General features: G+C 41.2%; 1 protein-coding gene across 1 annotated transcript in view; it reads right to left on the minus strand.

Annotated features, from left to right (window-relative positions):
- Window positions 1-1,694: 1,694 nt before the first annotated feature.
- Window positions 1,695-19,025, minus strand: part of PAIP1 (poly(A) binding protein interacting protein 1) — a 35,530-nt gene continuing 18,199 nt past the window's right edge. The window contains exons 5-12 of the mRNA XM_066614825.1: window positions 18,823-18,934; window positions 14,536-14,661; window positions 13,338-13,444; window positions 7,247-7,364; window positions 7,059-7,113; window positions 3,620-3,713; window positions 3,053-3,195; window positions 1,695-2,685 (exon numbers count right to left, since the gene is read on the minus strand). Coding sequence (XP_066470922.1) covers window positions 3,096-3,195; window positions 3,620-3,713; window positions 7,059-7,113; window positions 7,247-7,364; window positions 13,338-13,444; window positions 14,536-14,661; window positions 18,823-18,934 — 712 coding nt within the window. The 3' untranslated portion in view covers window positions 1,695-2,685; window positions 3,053-3,095. The remainder of the gene's footprint in view (window positions 2,686-3,052; window positions 3,196-3,619; window positions 3,714-7,058; window positions 7,114-7,246; window positions 7,365-13,337; window positions 13,445-14,535; window positions 14,662-18,822; window positions 18,935-19,025) is intronic.

Consider the following 19,025-nt stretch of genomic DNA (forward strand, 5'->3'; position numbering starts at 1 on the left):
TGTATCTCACAGCTGCTCACCAAATGCCCCACGGAGCACACCTGATAACAAGTGACCTCATCCTGGTGCCCTCCCTTACATCTGGCATTCTGAAATAACCCATTTCTAAAATCAGGAGGTTGCACATACGCATCATGGCTTGTAACCCGTAATGGACTTTTCCTCCAGAAACTTGCCCAATCCCCTTTTAAAGGCATCCAGGCCATATGCCATCACCACATCCTGTGGCAAGGAGTTCCACAGACCAACCACACGCTGAGTAAAGAAATATTTTCTTTTGTCTGTCCTAACTCACCCAACACTCAATTTTAGTGGATGTCCCCTGGTTCTGGTGTTATGTGAGAGTGTAAAGAGCATCTCTCCATCCACTCTGTCCATCCCCTGCATAATTTTGTATGTCTCAGTCATGTCCCCCCTCAGACGCCTCTTTTCTAGGCTGAAGAGGCCCAAACGCCGTAGCCTTTCCTCATAAGGAAGGTGCCCCAGCCCAGTCTTAGTCGCTCTCTTTTGCTCTAATATAGGCAATAAATTGTATTCCAGAAAATAGATCTACTTCTGAGCTGTCCAGGCTAATAAAATTTCCACCCCTAATGGAATTGATGAGAATGATGAAATAAGCCATGAAGCTTCCAAAGTTTCTGACCCTATAGTATGAAGTGTGCACATTAGGACCCTCAAGGGGAAAGCATTTTTTTGCACCATGTCAGAGCTTTTTGGTTTTCTGCATCACTCTGATCTATACCAATTGCATATTAATGAAATTGTGTTCTGGGCCCTTTCCCCCCAGCATAGTACTTGTCTAGAATGGGTACTTGAGAAGAACATACATGTTCTGTGGTTTACTGCATTTCTCCCACCAAGAACAACAGTACCTGCAATTTTGGTTGGGCAAATTGATAAAGTTAGGGCCCAATCTTATCCAACTTTCCAGCACCTATGCAGCTGCAATGCAGTCCCAAGGTAAGGGAGCAAAGGTTCCTTTACCTCAAGGAGGCTTTTATAACTGCCCTCCCCACTGCAGGATGCAGCACATGCCCTGTTGGCACAGCTGCATCAGCGCTGGACATATGGATCGGATTGGGCCATTAGTGTTCTGGGCCATTATTCCAGAATACTGGGTGCTGGAACATGAATTTTGTGGAACATGAATTTTGCAGCTTGTGCCATAACTAGTCCAATGGGGCTTGAAAATTTGGTTGGTCTGTCTTGCTTGGAACTTGACTTTCTGGGCCCTTGTCCCAGAATAGTGTTTATTGTCCAGAATGGTACCAAAACATGAAATTTGGAGACTTTTGTGACTTGCTATATCACTCCCAACTAGCCAAATGGTGACCCCTTGTGGCTTCCAGTATCTGCAGCTCTCCCCCTGCACCACATTCTTTGGTGCTGCTGAGAGTTCCTGACCCTCAGCAATGGTCTTTTTTGAAGATTTGGGGGCTTCAGGGGAAAAAAGGGGAATGCTTCCGCAACTTGCACAAGCATAAACTCAGGATGCCATCCTAAGCATTCTGAAATCCATATCCATAATATTTTTTAAATGGGCATTTATTTCAAATAGGATTGCTGAACATCTTATGTTGTTGCGGTATCACCATGCTAACTTAGAACAAAAGTGACAGTAAGCATGCACACGTTAGCAAACACAGGTGCTACTGTTTAACACATCAGAAAAATTATGAAAATAGAGAAAAACATATCCAACAAAACAAAGCAGTTTATTTTTCAAATCTGGTACAGTATTAAGTAATAAGCTAAACAAATGAACAGCCAAAAGATGTAGTTGATGCTAACTGCATTAACAGACACAAACTGTACCAAGTGCAATATTAAACAGCACTATTTACATGCATATTTACAATCTGTGTTGTCTTTACATAAGTTATTTTACCTACTTCTTGGGAAGCTCAACACATATATTTGGTGTTAGGAAACAAACTCTACTTGATACAAAATGAGAAACAAAAAATTTAGATGTGTCCTGGGTAAAATTTTACAGAAACAAAAAAGGGGATTAAAGGGAAGAGACAATACCCAGCAGAAATATTTAGGATTTGTTATTTTCTGTAATATAAAAAACTGTTTCACTCTTGGTATAATATACAATCACTAAATTACCAAACTGAACAGTGGTAGAGATTATAGCTTCTTAGTATTGCATTTCAAAACTACATGAAATATTGTACAAACTGGAATTAAAAGCAATTTCATGTATTTTTGAAGAAAAGGAGAAAAGGTTAACAGAAAGGAGATTAACTCAGAAATCACATTTCCAGTCTCCAAACTATGGGTTTGTCTCCTCCACTCCTCTGTAAAATGTCTGTCAACTATGGTTAAGGAAAATCCTGGTTAGTGCTACTCATAGTTTCCCCAATTTGAATATTATGGCAAACTATGGCTGTCCAAACCAGGAAAGGGCAAAAACAATAAGTGTGAGATTGGGGAAGAGAGACAGATGAGAGCAGCATGGATCCCTCAATCAATTTCTGAACTGAGGTCATTTGTTCAAACTGATCTCAAACGGAACAAACAGATCAAATCTCCATAAACAAAAGTGTCCAGCAATTATCTAGCTATTCAAAAACAATATTTGTTCACTTGAAGATCTTTAAATTTTCCTTCAAAGGGAAAAAGTGCAATTTTCATGATTGTGAAAAATTACAAGAGTCAACTGGCAGTTCCGTGAACCTAAAAAAAAAAGGGGGGGGGACAGAGGAAAGGCAGGATGAATGCATTCCAAAAGCAAGTCAAAATGTAAATGCAATGGATTTTTTAAAAGAAGTTTTTAATATAATAACCCTCAAATTTGTACACTAATGTGACATGTTTCAAATAAAATTTGTTTCAGCCAAAACACTGTTTAACTGTACACAAAATAAAGTATGATATATATACATTGTTTAAGTTATAGGGTTTAAGTTTACATTTTTTTGGCAGATTCTGTTTAACAAAATGGAAATTGCATAACTTGAGTACTTGGAGAAACTTAATTTCCTTTGTTTGGTATGGACTTAACAAGGTTTAGCCATCCATCCCTTCTACTTGCTATTCATACCTATGCTGGTTTTTAAAAAACACTAATATCCATGTGTAGCATCTCATTGTTTCCTCTTGCGTTCAGATTCTAAGCAAAATTTTTCATATGCTTCTTCAATTTCTGGATCCATTTGATCATCGTCGTCGTCGTCATCAAAATACCTACAAAAAAGATTCAGCTGTTAGATGTGGCTTTTTTCTCCCATATAAAGAATATCAATCTCTGACAAAGCAAGCAAATAATTATTAGGAGGAACTCCCCAAGCCTATAAATAGCATTCAGAACACAAACTTACATTATAAATCTTATTTTAATAGATCTACACCATTACTAAGGCAGTGACAATTCACTGGCTGCTTATTCTAATGTACCACTAAATAATAGCAATGACACAAAATCGGAAAAGAGCTGTTAAATAGAAACACTTTTAAAAATAAAGACCACAGCATTTAACAAGTTTACAATAGATAAGTAGACAAAACACAAAAGCATTCTCAAAAAGTGTTTCCCTGAATTAATTTCTGAATTAGGGATTTTAATTGAACTAATGTGATAGCCGCATAAAGAAGTCAAACAAAAACTTACGGATCTCCAGCTCCTGATAAGTCAGTTCCATTTTCCTCATACTCCTGGAACAAATCTTGTCTATCAAGAAGTTCTTGATATTTCTCTTGATAGTCTACAATACCAAGTTAATTTGTTGTATTCTTTTTAATTAAATGGAACTTCATGCTTATTTGCTGCATCCTAATAAAAACTTAACAGGCAGTAATAGCACTAAATGCGTGAATGTACTTTTAAAAAACTGAGGTGTGTAAGCACAATCAATGCCAGCAAAGGTCCACAAACATTGCCTTAGTAGCCAAGCCTCCATTCTCTTTGCCACCATCTCACCCCCCCATATCAAGTTACTTAACCTGCACAGCACTATGAAGGCAAGAAACAGCAGAAACCATTTTCAAAACTGCACTGAAAGTACAGGTGGGGCCTCAGTATCCACTGAGTTGACTCACCACTGAAACAGGTCCACCTTTAAATGCATTGTAACAAGGAAAAAAGAGCACCAAAATCCCATTTCATGCTGTCAAACCACATTGGTTGCAAGTTTCTTGGGGTTAACGATAGCTTTAAAGACCCAACTTCTGCATTTCTTGCCCTTATACCACATTCAGCTACAACAGGGTGAAAATGGATTCTAATAGAATAATTTAATTTCATTATTTTCCCCATTGGATGGCTGAATGTTGTATAGCATCTAAACCAATTATTAACATTATTATTATTAACAGTATTTATATACCACTTTTCAACAAAAAGTTCACAAAGCGGTTTACAGAAAAAAATCAAATAACTAATGGCTCCCTGTCCCAAAAGGGCTCACAATCTAAAAAACCAATGCATTCTGGGGTGACAATGGAGGAGCAAGAAACCTGGAAGTGGGTCTTTAAAGCTATTTTTCCATAGATTTGTTATCCTCTGATTTATCAACTGGGGATTCTGGAACAGAATCCCAGTGATTAACAAGGTACAACCAAAATAAAACTCTCCTTCTCTCCCCAAAGCCTCTTACAAGCAGGGAGCTTGTGCTGTCTTCTTTGCATGAAGTTTTGGATAAGAAATATTCCTATTGTTTCTTTTCCTCACCTCTCTTCCAAGGCCTCGGTGCTTGTCACAGAGCCCCAAGAAAGGCAGAGTCTCCATTTACCTGCATGGAAGTTTTCCCACTGTTTCAACTTGTGCAAGTGAGAGAGAACTATGCCTCTCTCCCCTCCCCCCCAGCTTGCTGGGAAGCTAGGGGGAGAGGCAACATCTCCTCATATATGATGCAATTCAGGAAACCAAATCTTTTCCAACTGCAGTACATCGTTAGAGGGACTTCCAGAAGTCCTCATCAGTGCCACTGGCCCTAGTGAGTGAAATTATGGAAATCTCAATGAAAGCTGGTAACTATGTTGGCACCATATGCTTTCATGTATTCCAGTAGTTCTCACACATTTAGCACCTGGACCCACTTTTTAGAATGAGAATCTATTGGGATCCACTGGAAATGATGTCATGACTGGAAGTGACATCATCAAGTAGGAAAATTTTTTAACCATCCTAGGCTGCAATCCTGCCCACACTTACTCAGGAATAAGTCCCATTTACTTTCATTGTTAAAATAATATGCATAGTAGCTTGTTAAAAGTACTAATCTATAACATTTCCCCAAATGCAGACACATACCATGGTAGCATCAAGTCTATTAAAAATAAAATATTGAAATGAATGGGGACCCATGTGAAATTGGCTTGTGACCCACCTAGTGGGTCCCGACCCACAGTCTGAGAAACACTGATGTATTCTATTTCATCCCATTTACTTAATATTTCCCCATCATACTTCCTCTTCCCTAAATGTTTCCTGTAATGTTGAACATTCACAAATTGGCCACGTGGAGCTATGAGATACAGATACAAAAGATGGAGGAAGGATTGTGATACAAGACCAAAGTGGGGAAAAATTTAGCTTTGGCTTAAAAATTAGATGAAATTAACAAAATGTCTATGCAAAGACATAAATTCAAAGTTGGGGGACACACAAAGACACATAGAAAAGCTCAGATAATGAAGCAGGAAAGAGGACAATGGCTGGCTTCTATGACTTCTATCAGTAACAATGAAAAACCATATGGCTTAATTTTTGCTAATCTTGGCTAAAAAACTGGAAAAATATCAATCCTTTCATATGCCACTAAAACTAAATTAATGCCAGCAGTCAACGAATATGGTCAACAGAGTGACTAAGAATTTAATCCTGGTGATGAGGACTGGAAAGCAGCCTGAAACTAGAAGTCACAGTATTTTTGCGGTATATAAATACTGTTAATAATAATAATAATAATAATAATAATAATAATAATAATTTTTGCCATTCATTTTAAAATGCACATACGTATTTTTCCTGCTAGCACCTCAGTGAAGTTGCCAGACTAGTCTCTGTTGCTGCTTAATCCTGCAGTCCTCCCACTGGCTGACTGAACTGGAGCAGGCAGCAGCATTTTAAAACCTTTTCAGTCTACTGTAGTTCCCACTTCTGTGCTTTCCCCTGTATTGCTTCTAAGTAGTCCTTCTCCAATCCCTTCCCTTGCTTTTCTTCGAGCAGAAAGGCCTCCTTTTCTCCCATCTCTCTCTTTATGAAAGAGAAACAAAGAACCCAGAGGATTTTCACCAATCTTGTTTTCCAAAGACTAAAAGGGAAGGGCATAAAAGACCCAAACAGATATGCTGACTGGAAAAGGAGGTTTGCGTTAAAATCTGGGGTGGATTTCTTCTATGGTGGGAAAGATGGTCTTTTCAAGGAAAAGTGGATAAAAAAATCAAGTGGAATGGTTGTAGGGAAAGAAAATTGGCAGGAAAACCTGGATTGTATCTTATGTCTTTGGAGGGAAAGATTGCGTACGCTATCCTTTTCGATTCTTGTGTTGAAAGCAACATACTTGTCTATACCATATTCTGACACAAATGAAGCCGTGTTGATGGGATTGATGTATAGAGTTGGGAAAAATTAGAACTGGATTTTTGGGAGACAGTCTGTATTATCTGCTTATGTATGTAGTATGCTTGCTCTTAGGGAGGCAGTGGCAATATTTGATTTTCAGCAAGATGTGCAAGGACTCAAACCTATGGCGTGTGGGGAGAGCAACAGTATCTATTGAATAAGTCCTTGTTATCAATTCTGGTTGGGGGAGGAAGGAAAAGACTGAACTTGTTCAATGTAAAGTAATATAAAGGCACTTTGCACATGCTTAGATAACTTCAATTATATTCCTACTGGCAAGTAAACAATTTATGCCCAGACATAATTTCTAGACCAAATGAAGAGATGCTGGAGGACAGATAGATGTTTGGCTAGTAAACAAGGCTGATATATGTGGACCTTCTGTAAATGCGTTTTTTAAAAATTATTTTTAACATTTAATGTAGTCAACTAACTGGTCAAGCTATTTTCTGTCTAAATGAAAAAAATCACATTGTTGCCATACCTGGGTCTGCTGCAGTGAAAGGCACACCTTCAGATGTGTAAAACGTTGGTTCATTCTAAAATTAATGCACAGCTGTTAATTGTGTTAATCAGTACTTTTAGTACTCTACCATTTATTCACTTTTTTCATGTTCGCACAAGTGCACACACCCACCCCATCTGAAACAAGGGAAATGCAATATTAATTACCATAAAGTAGTTAGGGTCATTTTCTGGAGTTGCTTCCTTATATGTTGAAGTTATATGGACTCTTCCCCAGTTACTTGACCTCAATTCTACTAGTTTCAGAAGCATGTGCTTTACATCTCTGTAACAAAGAGAACAGATTAATCTAATAGAGAATGTTCGATTGATCTTAGCCGACTCACCACACCCCTAGTGTTAAAGGGAAGTTTACTGATACCACTTGCAACTGAAACATGGGGAACACACACTTGCCCTTGGTAATTTATTCATAGCTGCTCATGAACTCAATTTGAAATTCAATGTTAACTCATTGCTCTGATTAAAAAATGTTAATGTCTCATTTAGCTCACATTAAAAAATGTTAGAGTTTGATGCTAATCAACTGATACAAATATGGCACTAGTCAATAGCAAAAATAAAATATGATACAGGAATCAAAAGATCCCCAGTATGCAGAATGGTAAAGCACACCTACTTACACGTTGGACCTCAGTCTCTGCAGGGGATCCATTCCTGGACCCATGTGGATACCAAAACCAGTGAATGAATCACTGGATAACTGAATAAGTATCTTCTGGTCAGGTCTGGAGGTGATCTGAGGTGTGCAGAGATCACATGTGACTTCCAGAAGCTTCTGAGAGGCACTTCTGGTTTTCGTCAAATAGGAAGTGCCTTTCAGAAGCTTTTGGGAGGCTTTCTGAGATGCATGGAGGCTGTGCACTCCCTGCACTTTAGACTATTTCCCAGGCACTTACAGTCATCTGGGAAGTTTGATGAAGTCCTCTAGGCGTGGGCTGGGACCTACAGTATGTTAAATCCACAGGTCCCAAATCAGAGGACAAGGAGGGTCCACCTGTATATCTATTTCTTCTCCATATCCAAAGACTCACAGACACTACTCTGGATTATGTATTATAGTAATGTATTAAACTTTAGGACTCCTTTGAAGTTTCTTTAGCAACTTCCAGGTTCAAAATACATAGCCAGGTTATTAATGAGACTTGTCATAATGAGCATATTTTACTTGTGTTTGAAGAGCTATGTTGGTTCCCAATTTGTTTCCTTCATAATTCAGCATGCTGGTTTTGACCTACAAAACCTAACGTGCCTGAGTATCAGGGGACTACAAAGGAATAAGGCTCTCTCTTTGATTGTGCCCCAATTACAAAATGCCTTTTCAACTGATGACTGCCTGGCACCAACTCTTCCATCTTTTGGGCACCAAATGCAGTTTGTCCTGTTAACACAAATGTATACAGTGGTGCCTTGCACACCGAAAAACTCACAAAGACGAAAGCATTTTTGCAATTTTTTCTGGTGACTCGCAAGACGAATTTTTCTATGCCGTGCTTCGCAAGACGAATTTTTCCTATGGCCATGCTTCGCAAGACAAATTTTTAAAATTAAAAAGTTGAAGTTTTGTGCTTGAAATTTTTGAAATCCTCTGTACAGTATGTATGCCTTTAAAGAGCACTTAATAAACACTTTGTAAACCAAATTTGACTTTGTTCTGACTTTTTTTGCCCATAGGAACGCATTAATTAAATTTCAATGCATTCCTATGGGAAACCGCGCTTCGCAAGACGAACTTTTCGCAATACGAAATGACTTGCGGAACGAATTAATTTCATCTTGCGAGGCACCACTGTATTGTGAAATAATTATTGTGTTCATTTGCTAGCTCCTTTGTTGCTCCATGCTTGTGCTAGACTTTTTTTGGTTCACAATGACTGCTTTTTCAACTCATTTGAAAAGATTTGGCCACGGTGACTGACCCATGCCCGAGTGACATCTAGATTAGATTATTGTAATGCACTCTACATGGGGCTGTTTATGAAGATGGTTCAGAAACTGCAACTAGTGCAGAATGCGGCTGCCCTTGTGACTGCTCACAAGGTTCGTTGGTTTGACTCAGTTGGGCCTCTGCACTGGTGGCCACACTGGCTGCTGGTTTGTTTTTGGGCTGAATTCAAAGTGCTAGTTTTGACTTTTAAAGTCCTATACAGCTTGGGACCAGGGTATTTGAGGGACTGCCTTCATCCAGAAGCAGAAGCGCGCATGGCCTCTGGGAAACCAAGTGCCACTGGAACAAAGTGCCAGGTAAGGCACCGCGAGTTTATCATCTGTGCGAGAAGAAGGAGGCGGCTAGTGGACCTCTGAGTTTTGGAGAAGGAGAGGGAAGACTCTCTGAGTTGTGAAGAGGAGAGGAGGAAGAGAAGAAGGTAAGTGTACTCTTTGTAATTCTTTGTCTTCTAACCTTAAATCAACCTTAGATCAACATTGAAATTTAGCTTTACCTTTAGCTTACCTTTACCTAAGCTAGCACCTAATCTAACCTGAAGGAGGGATTCTAAGGTCCAGCAAGTTGGGGCACAGGAGCTAGGTGAGGGCATTAAAAATAAATACATAAGTGTGTACAGAGGACTACTCTGAGCAGGAGCAGAGTCCTACTTGTAAGTTATTAAGGAATTGAAGAATGAAGTTGCTGATCTCTTGACTAAAATAGGCAACTTGTCCCTCAAAACGGCCACGATGCCAGAGGACTGGAGGATAGCAAATGTCACACTGATCTTTAAAAAGGGAAAGAGGGGGGACCCGGGAAACTATAGGCTGGTCAGCCTAACATCTATACCGGGTAAGATGGTGGAATGCCTTAACAAAGATAGAATCTCAAAACACATAGACGAACAAGCCTTGCTGAGGAAGACTCAGGATGGCTTCTGTAAGGGTAAGCCTTGCCTCACAAACCTTATAGAATTCTTTGAAAATGTCAACAGGCATGTGGATGCGGGGGAACCCATGGACATTATATATCTGGACTTTCAGAAGGCGTTCGACACAGTCCTTCACCAAAGGCTACTGAAAAAACTCCACAGTCAGGGAATTAGAGGGCAGGTCCTCTCCTGGATTGAGACCTGGTTGAAGACCAGGAAACAGAGAGTGGGTGTCAGTGGGCAATTTTCACAATGGAGAAAGATGAAAAGCGGTGTGCCCCAAGGATCTGTCCTGGGACCAGTGCTCTTCAACCTCTTCATAAATGACCTGGAGACAGGGGTGAGCAGTGAGGTAGCCAAGTTTGCAGATGACACCAAACTTTTCCGAGTGATGAAGACCAGAAGTAATTGTGAGGAGCTCCAGAAGGATCTCTCCAAACTGGCAGAATAGGCAGCAAAATGGCAGATGCGCTTCAATGTAAGTAAGTGTAAAGTCATGCACATTGGGGCAAAAAAATCAAAACTTCACATATAGGCTAATGGGTTCTGAGCTGTCAGTGACAGATCAGGAGAGAGATCTTGGGGTGGTGGTGGACAGGTCGATGAAAGTGTTGACCCAATGTGCAGCAGCAGTAAAGAAGGTCAATCCTATGCTTGGGATCATTAGAAAAGGTATTGAGAACAAAACAGCTAATATTATAATGCGGTTGTACAAATCTATGGGTAAGGCCACACCTGGAGTATTGTGTCCAGTTCTGGTCACCACATCTCAAAAAGGATATAGGAAATGGAGAAGATGCAAAAGAGAGCGACTAAAATGATTACTGGGCTGGGGCACTTTCCTTATGAGGAAAGGCTACGGCGTTTGGTCCTCTTCAGCCTAGAAATAGATGCCTGAGGGGGGACATGATTGAGACATACAAAATTATGCATGGGAAGGATAAAGTGGATAGAGAGATGCTCTTTACACTCTCACATAACACCAGAACCAGGGGACATCCACTAAAATTGAGTGTTCGGAGAGTTAGGACAGACAAAAGAAAATATTTTTTTACTCAGCGTGTGGTTGGTCTGTGGAACTCCTTGCCGCAGGATGTGGTGACGGCATCTGGCCTGGATGCCTTTAAAAGGGGATTGGACAAGTTTCTGGAGGCATAATTCCATTATGGGTTACAGGCCATGATGTGCATGTGCAACCTCCTGATTTTAGAAATGGGCTATGTCAGATGCAGGGGAGGGCACCAGAATGAGGTCTCTTGTTATCAGATGTGCTCCCTGGGGCATTTGGTGGGGCCACTGTGAGATACAGGAAGCTGGAGTAGATGGGCCTATGGTCTGATCCAGTGGGGTTGTTCTTATGTTCTTATCCATATAATTCTACCCATCCTCTCAGGTCATCTGAAGGGGCCTTTCTGACTGTGCCGCCACCAGTAGGGGTGAGGGAGGGCAGCTAGGAATAAGGCCTTCTCAGTGGTGGAGCCCTGTTTATGGAATTCTCTTCCCCTGGAATTAAGAACAGCTCCCTGTTTCTAGTGGGGCCTTAAAACCTTATTTAAGTTTTTTAAAGCTTGTAATTGACACCGAGGGCTGGCGCTTTTAAATGATTTTTAATTGTCAAGAGTGTTATGTTTTACTTGCTTTTAATATTGTATTTTTTTATGTATTGATTTTATCATTAGCTGCCTTGAGTCCCCTTTGGTGTGGGAGAAAGGCGAGATAAAAATACTATACTATTTGATTTTAAGACTTTTCTTATAGTTTCTGTGCTATGGATTTTTGTAAGCCATCTTAAAGCTGCATGGTCAGTACAATGGGTATAAATGGGCAATTTTCACAATAGAGAGAGATAAAAAGCAGTGTGCCCCAAGGACTGGTCTTGAGATCAGTGCTTTCCAGGTCCCAGAGCTCCAAAAAGATCTCTTCAAACTGGGAGAATGGGTGACAAAATAGCAAATATACATAAATGGAAACAAGTGTAAAGTGATACACACTGGGGCAAGAAATCATAATTTCACATAAATGCTGATAGGTTTTGAGCTGTCTACGACTGGTCAGGAAAGAGATCTTGGGTGGTGGTGGACAGCTCAATGAAAGTGTCAACCCAGTGTGTGGCAGCTGTGAAGAAGGCCAATTCCATGTTGGAAATAATTTTTTTTTAAAGGGATTGAGAATAAGATGGCCATTATTATGCGAGTGTACAAATCAATGGGAAGGCCACATCTGGAATACTGTGTCCAGTCCAGTTCGGGTCACCATATTTCAAAAAGGGTATAGTAGAACTGAAAATGGTGCAGAAGAGAGTGACCAAAATGATTAGTGGGGTAGGAGGGCACCTCCTTTAGGAGAAAGGCTACAACATTTAGGATTCTTCAGTTTAAAAAGGGGGTGCCCGAGTTGGGAACATGACTGAGACATATACAATTGTGCAAGGATGGATAAATTGGACAGAGGAAGTTTTATTCCCTCTTGCACAACGCCAGAACCATGGAACACCCACAAAAAAGTGTCTGGCAGGACAAAAGGAAATACTTCTTTATGTCACACATAATTAATTTGTGGAACTCCTTGCCACAGGACATTAGGATGGCACCTGGCCTAAATACATTTAAAAGAGGATTGGACAAATTTATGGGAGAAGAATCTCACAGGTTACAAGTAATGATGACTGTATGAAACCTCTAGTTTTCAGAGGTTGCTTATCTCTGAGAGACAGATGCAAGGGAGAGGTAACAAAATGTGTATCTTGAGTGCCCCCGAAGCATCTTATGGGCCACTACGAGATACAGGAAGCTGGACTAGATGGGCCCTTGGTCTGATCCAGCATGGTTCTTCTTAGGTTCTTAATTCCACCCTTCCCCAATACAAATTCACATACGAAGCTCAATTATAACTTAATCCTGGTCAAGCATAGCCCTGAATGTTACCAATGAAACTATGGAGAAGCACACGATTGTATTTTAAAGACTCGCTATGACGCAACCCAATGAAAACAGAGTGCTCCCAGCAACCTATCACACTGCAGTGAATTGTCTTGGACCATTTTAAAGAAAGCAGTTGGGGAAGGAAAGAGAAGAACAATTATTTACTTATACAGAATCTCAAAGACAGTAGCACTAAGGTCTTGCCATCTGTATTCCTTGTATAACTGCTAAAACATGCAAGCCAAGCAATTAATGACTATAAAACAATGAATGGGAAAGAGCCACATCACAGAACATTTATTATGTAAATTGTGTTATAGATCCCAAAAGATGACAACTACAGAAATGATGGTGAAGCTTTTTAAAATCCTGCTCTGTTTAATCATAGAATCACAGAAATGGCAACTAACAGCCAACATGCCTGAATACAGAAAAATTGGGAAACATTTTTATTGTTACCTGCTGCAATTTGCATCCAAGACAACATTTTCAATTTTCTGTACTATGTCATCCATGAATGTCTTTCCTTTATCTTTCCATGCATCTTCCAGTACTGATCCTGTCAACTAAAGAATGCATATTCTTTAGGGCAAGGGCATTTTCAAAGCAACTTTAGAGTCAGAGAAAATTTTGGAGATCAATTTCAGCAGCATTTTCCAACATCGCTAAAGAACTTAGGGAGGGGAGGGGTTAGTGTTCTGGATTGTTCACTGTTAAATGCTTACTAGACTGGCATACTTGTGATATGTGTTAAAGGTGACACTCCACAATGTTTTGGGTGAGACAACAAAGTTCACCAACACTCCTGTCTGGGGTCCCCTGACCTTACTGTCTCTCAGCTAGCTTAGTAGGTGTGCCCCCCCCCCGGTGTTTTTAGCAGGCCACTAGGATGTACCATGGACTGCACCAACGATGCTGGTCACAACATAGCCTGAGAGCGATGAACAGGCTTGCTTGCCAGCCCAGGTGGCACGTGACAAGTTGTGTCAGCCCCTCCTGGATGCTGCCTGCCCTGCTCACATTCAGCTGCAGCTGACACCAGGTGAGCTGTGTGCTGGCCACCCTTGCTTGCCCATCACACCAGAAACCAAGCTGTGGTGTCACAGAATGGGGGATATCCCCTTCAGACTGGAGGTGGCTGGGCTAAAAATGGGAGAAGGGAGCCAGGGATCTAGGACAGCACTATTTGGGTAGGCACCAGAGGGAAGAAGCAGACGGGCTAATGAGGGGCTATCCTTATTTAAACAATTGTTTCTCTTTTGTTTGGGGTTTGTGAGTCAAGTTAGCAGACTCAGCAGAGTCAAGTTTGACATTTTCCAAATTTGACACATTGAGCCCAAAAGGTTTGCCATCACAGACTGAGGGGATACTTCCTTGCCCTGCTTTGCACATGTATACTAGAAACGAAGTTATACTTCTAATATTTATGAAAACTACTACATAGGGAACAGCTTCCAATACCATAGAAATTCTACCTGAATGAACGAATGCACATTTGAATCCACGTCACTGGTTCAAATCTGCCATTCTATCCACTGTGATTAGGAAAATAGAAGTCTAATATTTATTAAAAGTAATCAACATTCAAACATGAGTTGCATTTTAACATAAGAGGTCCTAAACAAGAAGATTTTTCAAAATAATTAAAATATCATACTTTCAGTAGCTTTACTGCACAGATCAAATTGCTGTCCACAGGATTGGAAAACAGTGTGCTTAATAATTCATGAAGTCCAGTTTGAAGAATCTCTGCTCGGGTTAGCTGACCTTTACTTCCTTTAATCTATAAATGTTAAAAAAATTATCCAACCATTTATTAGAAAGTAATATGAGTTTTAATATTTTGTATAAGCTAGTCTCAGTATCAGAACTGCTGATGTGTGGACATCTTGACATTTAAAAATAAATAGTGAGTTATTTTTTTAAATAGTGCAAGTTATTAAAACCCAAATACCTAGAATATTTTTCTAAGTAAGTTCTACGCAATTTACGCAAGTGTACACCATTTTGTCAACATGGCACCCGCACACTTGAGCATCCGTGGATTTTGGTATCCGTGCAGGGTTCCAGAACCAAATCCGCAAAGATATGGAAGGCTTTCAGTATACACTTCTCTCCAAGTGAAATGCATAAAGGACAGATCATTTTAGGAGTGATGGTCAACACATTTCAAAAACGGACACACAGATTTAACATCTTAAAGCACAACCCCCCCTTTCCATACTGGCTTCATTTCACAAACCCATCTTTCCAGTGCTATACCTTGGGAAGCTTTCCACCTACCAGCAGAATATTTTTCATCCTATAACTTCTTTAAAAATTTTTTTAAAGAAAACTAAGAAGGTATGGCCCCTCTCATGGATACAGTATCTGCTGCATCAGTGCAAATCAAAGTCTGTGCTATCATGCTAGCATTTAAATTCTAACAACCCTATAATACAAAATCAACATTGCTATTGGGGTAATCCTTTTGTACACACTGGCCCCTGCTAGAAAAGAGTGATGGGAAGACTCTAAAGAGCTGCAAAAGTTGTTTTTATTATTAGATGCTGCACTTAAATGCCCAAGACATTTTGAGCAAATAAGTTCTTATTCGAAGGTGAAAAATAAGAACAGGTCCAACCTTGTTATACACGGATTTTTTATACATAGATTTGACTCAACATGAATGGCCACTGCAAATGAAAAGGAACGTGCTGATCCCTGGAGAAGGGGAAAAAATGCATCCCTTTAAAATCAGTTTAAAAAACTGCTTTTCTTACTGTTGTAGAGACAGCCATGCAAGCAATTGCAGAAGCACAACTGCTTCTCTCTGCAGAAGCGCGCGTGGGAAACCTAGTGCCTCGGGAACGAAGTGCCAGGTAAGGCACCGCAAGTTTAGCATCTGTGCGAGTTCAGCAGCAGGGCGAGGAAGCCAGGGCCCCAGATACTGCCCTTGAGAAGAGGGCTGCTAACCAGTGTAGGGTTTTTAAGTACCCCTAAACAAAAACAAACAAAATAAAAAAGCTATGTAGTCAGACAGACAGCAGTAGGGTGGGGGCTATCCAGTATTTTGCATCAAGTGCCACATGTATGACTATATGCCTCTGGGGCATAAGTCATGGGTATGTCCTCGGTGCAAGGAGCTCCAGGGACTCAGGGAACATGTCCGCTCCCTTGAAGCCTTGGTGGCCGACCTGGAGAAGCAGAGGCAGGCAGAGAAGGACCATGGGGAGACTTCCAGGGGCGATCAGGCTTCGTCCCAACCTCAGGCATGCAGCTCCTCAGCTGCCCATGTGGGAAGTCTCAATGCTGGAGGACGTCATCCGGGAGAGGAGGGAAACAATCCCCTATGGGGGACCCTTTCTCCAGGGGACGGGCCCATATCTGAATGCACTCAGGATACTCCTCGGCAGGAGGGGGGTCGGGGGCTTCTTGTAGTGGGGGATTCAATTATTAGAAACATAGAGGGGTTTGCGACGGATGTGAAGACCGCATAGTGACTTGCCTGCTTGGTGCGAAGGTTGCGGACATCACTTCTCATCTGGACAGGCTGGTAGACAGTGCTAGGGAGGAGGTAGTGTTTGTGGTGCATGTTGGCACCAACGACGTGGGCAAGTATACCCGGGAGGTCCTGGAGGCCAAACTTAGGCTATTAGGTAGGAAGCTGAAAGCCAGGACCTCAAAGGTAGTATTCTCAGAAGTGCTACCTGTTCCACATGCAGGGCCAGCTAGGCAGGCGGAAATCAGGGGTCTCAATGCGTGGATGAGACGATGGCAGAGAAATTAAATGAGTTCTCTGCATCTGTCGTCATGGCAAAAGACCTCGGGCAGATACTGCTGCCCGAATGTCCCCTCCTGACCAAGGAATTAAGTCAGATAGAGGTTAAAAGAGAAGATGTTTCAGACCTCATTGATAAATTAAAGATTAATAAGTCACCGGGCCCTGATGGCATCCACCAAAGAGTTATTAAGGAATTGAAGAATGAAGTTGCTGATCTCTTGACTAAAATATGCAACTTGTCCCTCAAAACGGCCACGGTGCCAGAGGATTGGAGGATAGCAAATGTTACTCTGATCTTTAAAAAGAGAAGGAAGGGGGACCGGGGAAACTATAGGCCGGTCAGCCTAACATCTATACCGGATAAGATAGTGGAATGCCTCATCAAAGATAGAATCTCAAAACACATAGACAAACAAGCCTTGCTGAGGGAGAATCAGCATGGCTTCTGTAAGGGTAAGTCTTGCCTCACAAACCTTATAGAATTCTTTGAAAATGTCAACAGGCATGTGAATGCGGGAGAACCCATGGACATTATATATCTGGAGTTTCAGAAGGCATTTGACACGGTCCCTCACCAAAGGCTACTGAAAAAGCTCCAGTGTCAACTCCAGTGTCAATGGAGAGAGGTGAAAAGTGGTGTGCCCCAAGAATCTGTCCTGGGACCGGTGCTTTTCAATCTCTTCATAAATGACCTGGAGACAAGGTTGAGCAGTGAGGTGGCTAAGTTTGCAGACGACGCCAAACTTTTCCAAGTGGTAAAGCCAGAAGTAATTGTGAGGAGCTCCAGAAGGATCTCTCCAAACTGGCAGAATGGGCAGCAAAATGGCAGATGCGTTTCAATGTAAGTAAGTGTAAAGTCACGCACACTGGCGCAAAAAAATCAAAACTTCACATATATGCTAATGGGTTCTGAGCTGCCTGTGACAGATCAGGAGAGAGATCTTGGGGTGGTAGTGGACAAGTCAATGAAAGTGTCGTCCCAACGTGCAGGGCAGGGAAGAAAGCCAATTCTATGCTTGGGATCATTAGAAAAGGTATTGAGAACAAAACAGCTAATATTATAATGCCATTGTACAAATCTATGGTAAGGCCACACCTGGAGTACTGCGTCCACTTCTGGTCACCACATCTCAAAAAGAACATAATGGAAATGGAAAAAGTGCAAAAGAGAGCGACTAAAATGATTACTGGGCTGGGGCACTTTCCTTATGAGAAAAGGCTACGGCGTTCGGGCCTCTTCAGCCTAGAAAAAAGATGCCTGAGGGGGACATGATTGAGACATACAAAATTATGCATGGGAAGGATAAAGTGTAAAGAGACGCTCTTTACACTCTCACATAACACTAGAACCAGGGGACATCCACTAAAATTGAGTGTTGGGTGAGTTAGGACAGACAAAAGAAAATATTTTTTTACTCAGCGTGTGGTTGGTCTGTGGAACTTCTTGCAACAGGATGTGTTGATGGCATCTGGCCTGGATGCCTTTAAAAGGGTATTGGACAGGTTTCTGGAGGAAAAATCCATTACGGGTTACAAGCCATGATGCGCATGTGCAACCTCCTGATTTTAGAAATGGGCTATGTCAGAATGCCAGATGCAAGGGGGGTCACCAGGATGCAGGTCTCTTGTTATCAGGTGTGCTCCCTGGGGCATCTGGTGGGCCCCGTGAGATACAGGCAGCTGGAGTAGATGGGCCTATGGCCTGATCCAGTGGGGCTGTTCTTACGTTCTTAATAATAGGTACAGTGTAATTATCCATGGATTTTTCTATCTTAATGCAATGGGAAGGGCCCCTTAAGTTGAAAGAAAACAGTTGTTTAACAATAGCCTCATTAAGAGAGAGGGCAGCCCGCTGACAATCCATCAGACAGTCTCCCTCCAGGTGTTTAGAAAGTCTTCACTCCCTTTCCCCTGAGCACATGAAAAAAGGATAATCACTTTGTTCTGGGTGAAGGGTGGGGTCGCTGGCTCAAAGTGGAGCCTTTCTAAGTGCCTGGAGACAGACTGATTGATGGTCTGCTTAATGACTCTTACATCACAAAAGTTAGCAATGCTGTTTTTAAACCACATAGTAAAGGGTCATTGTTAGAGTACCTTTCCCATCAACAGCAAATTTCTGGTTACAATTTTTAACAATGTTCTTGGGAAGAATAAGTGTACCATGACAGACAATTCTTTTACCTCTAGATTTAGATAAAGTTCAGCTAAAAATAGCACAAATGCATGAAATCTTTTCCGTGTACCATCATCTCCTTTAGCAGCTTCATCTCTATTTTCATACTCTGTTCGACACCTAAAAAAAAAAGATACCTTCAAATCAAAATTTCATTTTCAAAGTGTTTGCATTTGCAGTTCTGGCAATGCACAAAGCGATATTAAGAGAT

The sequence above is a fragment of the Tiliqua scincoides genome, chromosome 2, assembly GCF_035046505.1.
Source record: "Tiliqua scincoides isolate rTilSci1 chromosome 2, rTilSci1.hap2, whole genome shotgun sequence".
NCBI lineage: Eukaryota > Metazoa > Chordata > Lepidosauria > Squamata > Scincidae > Tiliqua > Tiliqua scincoides.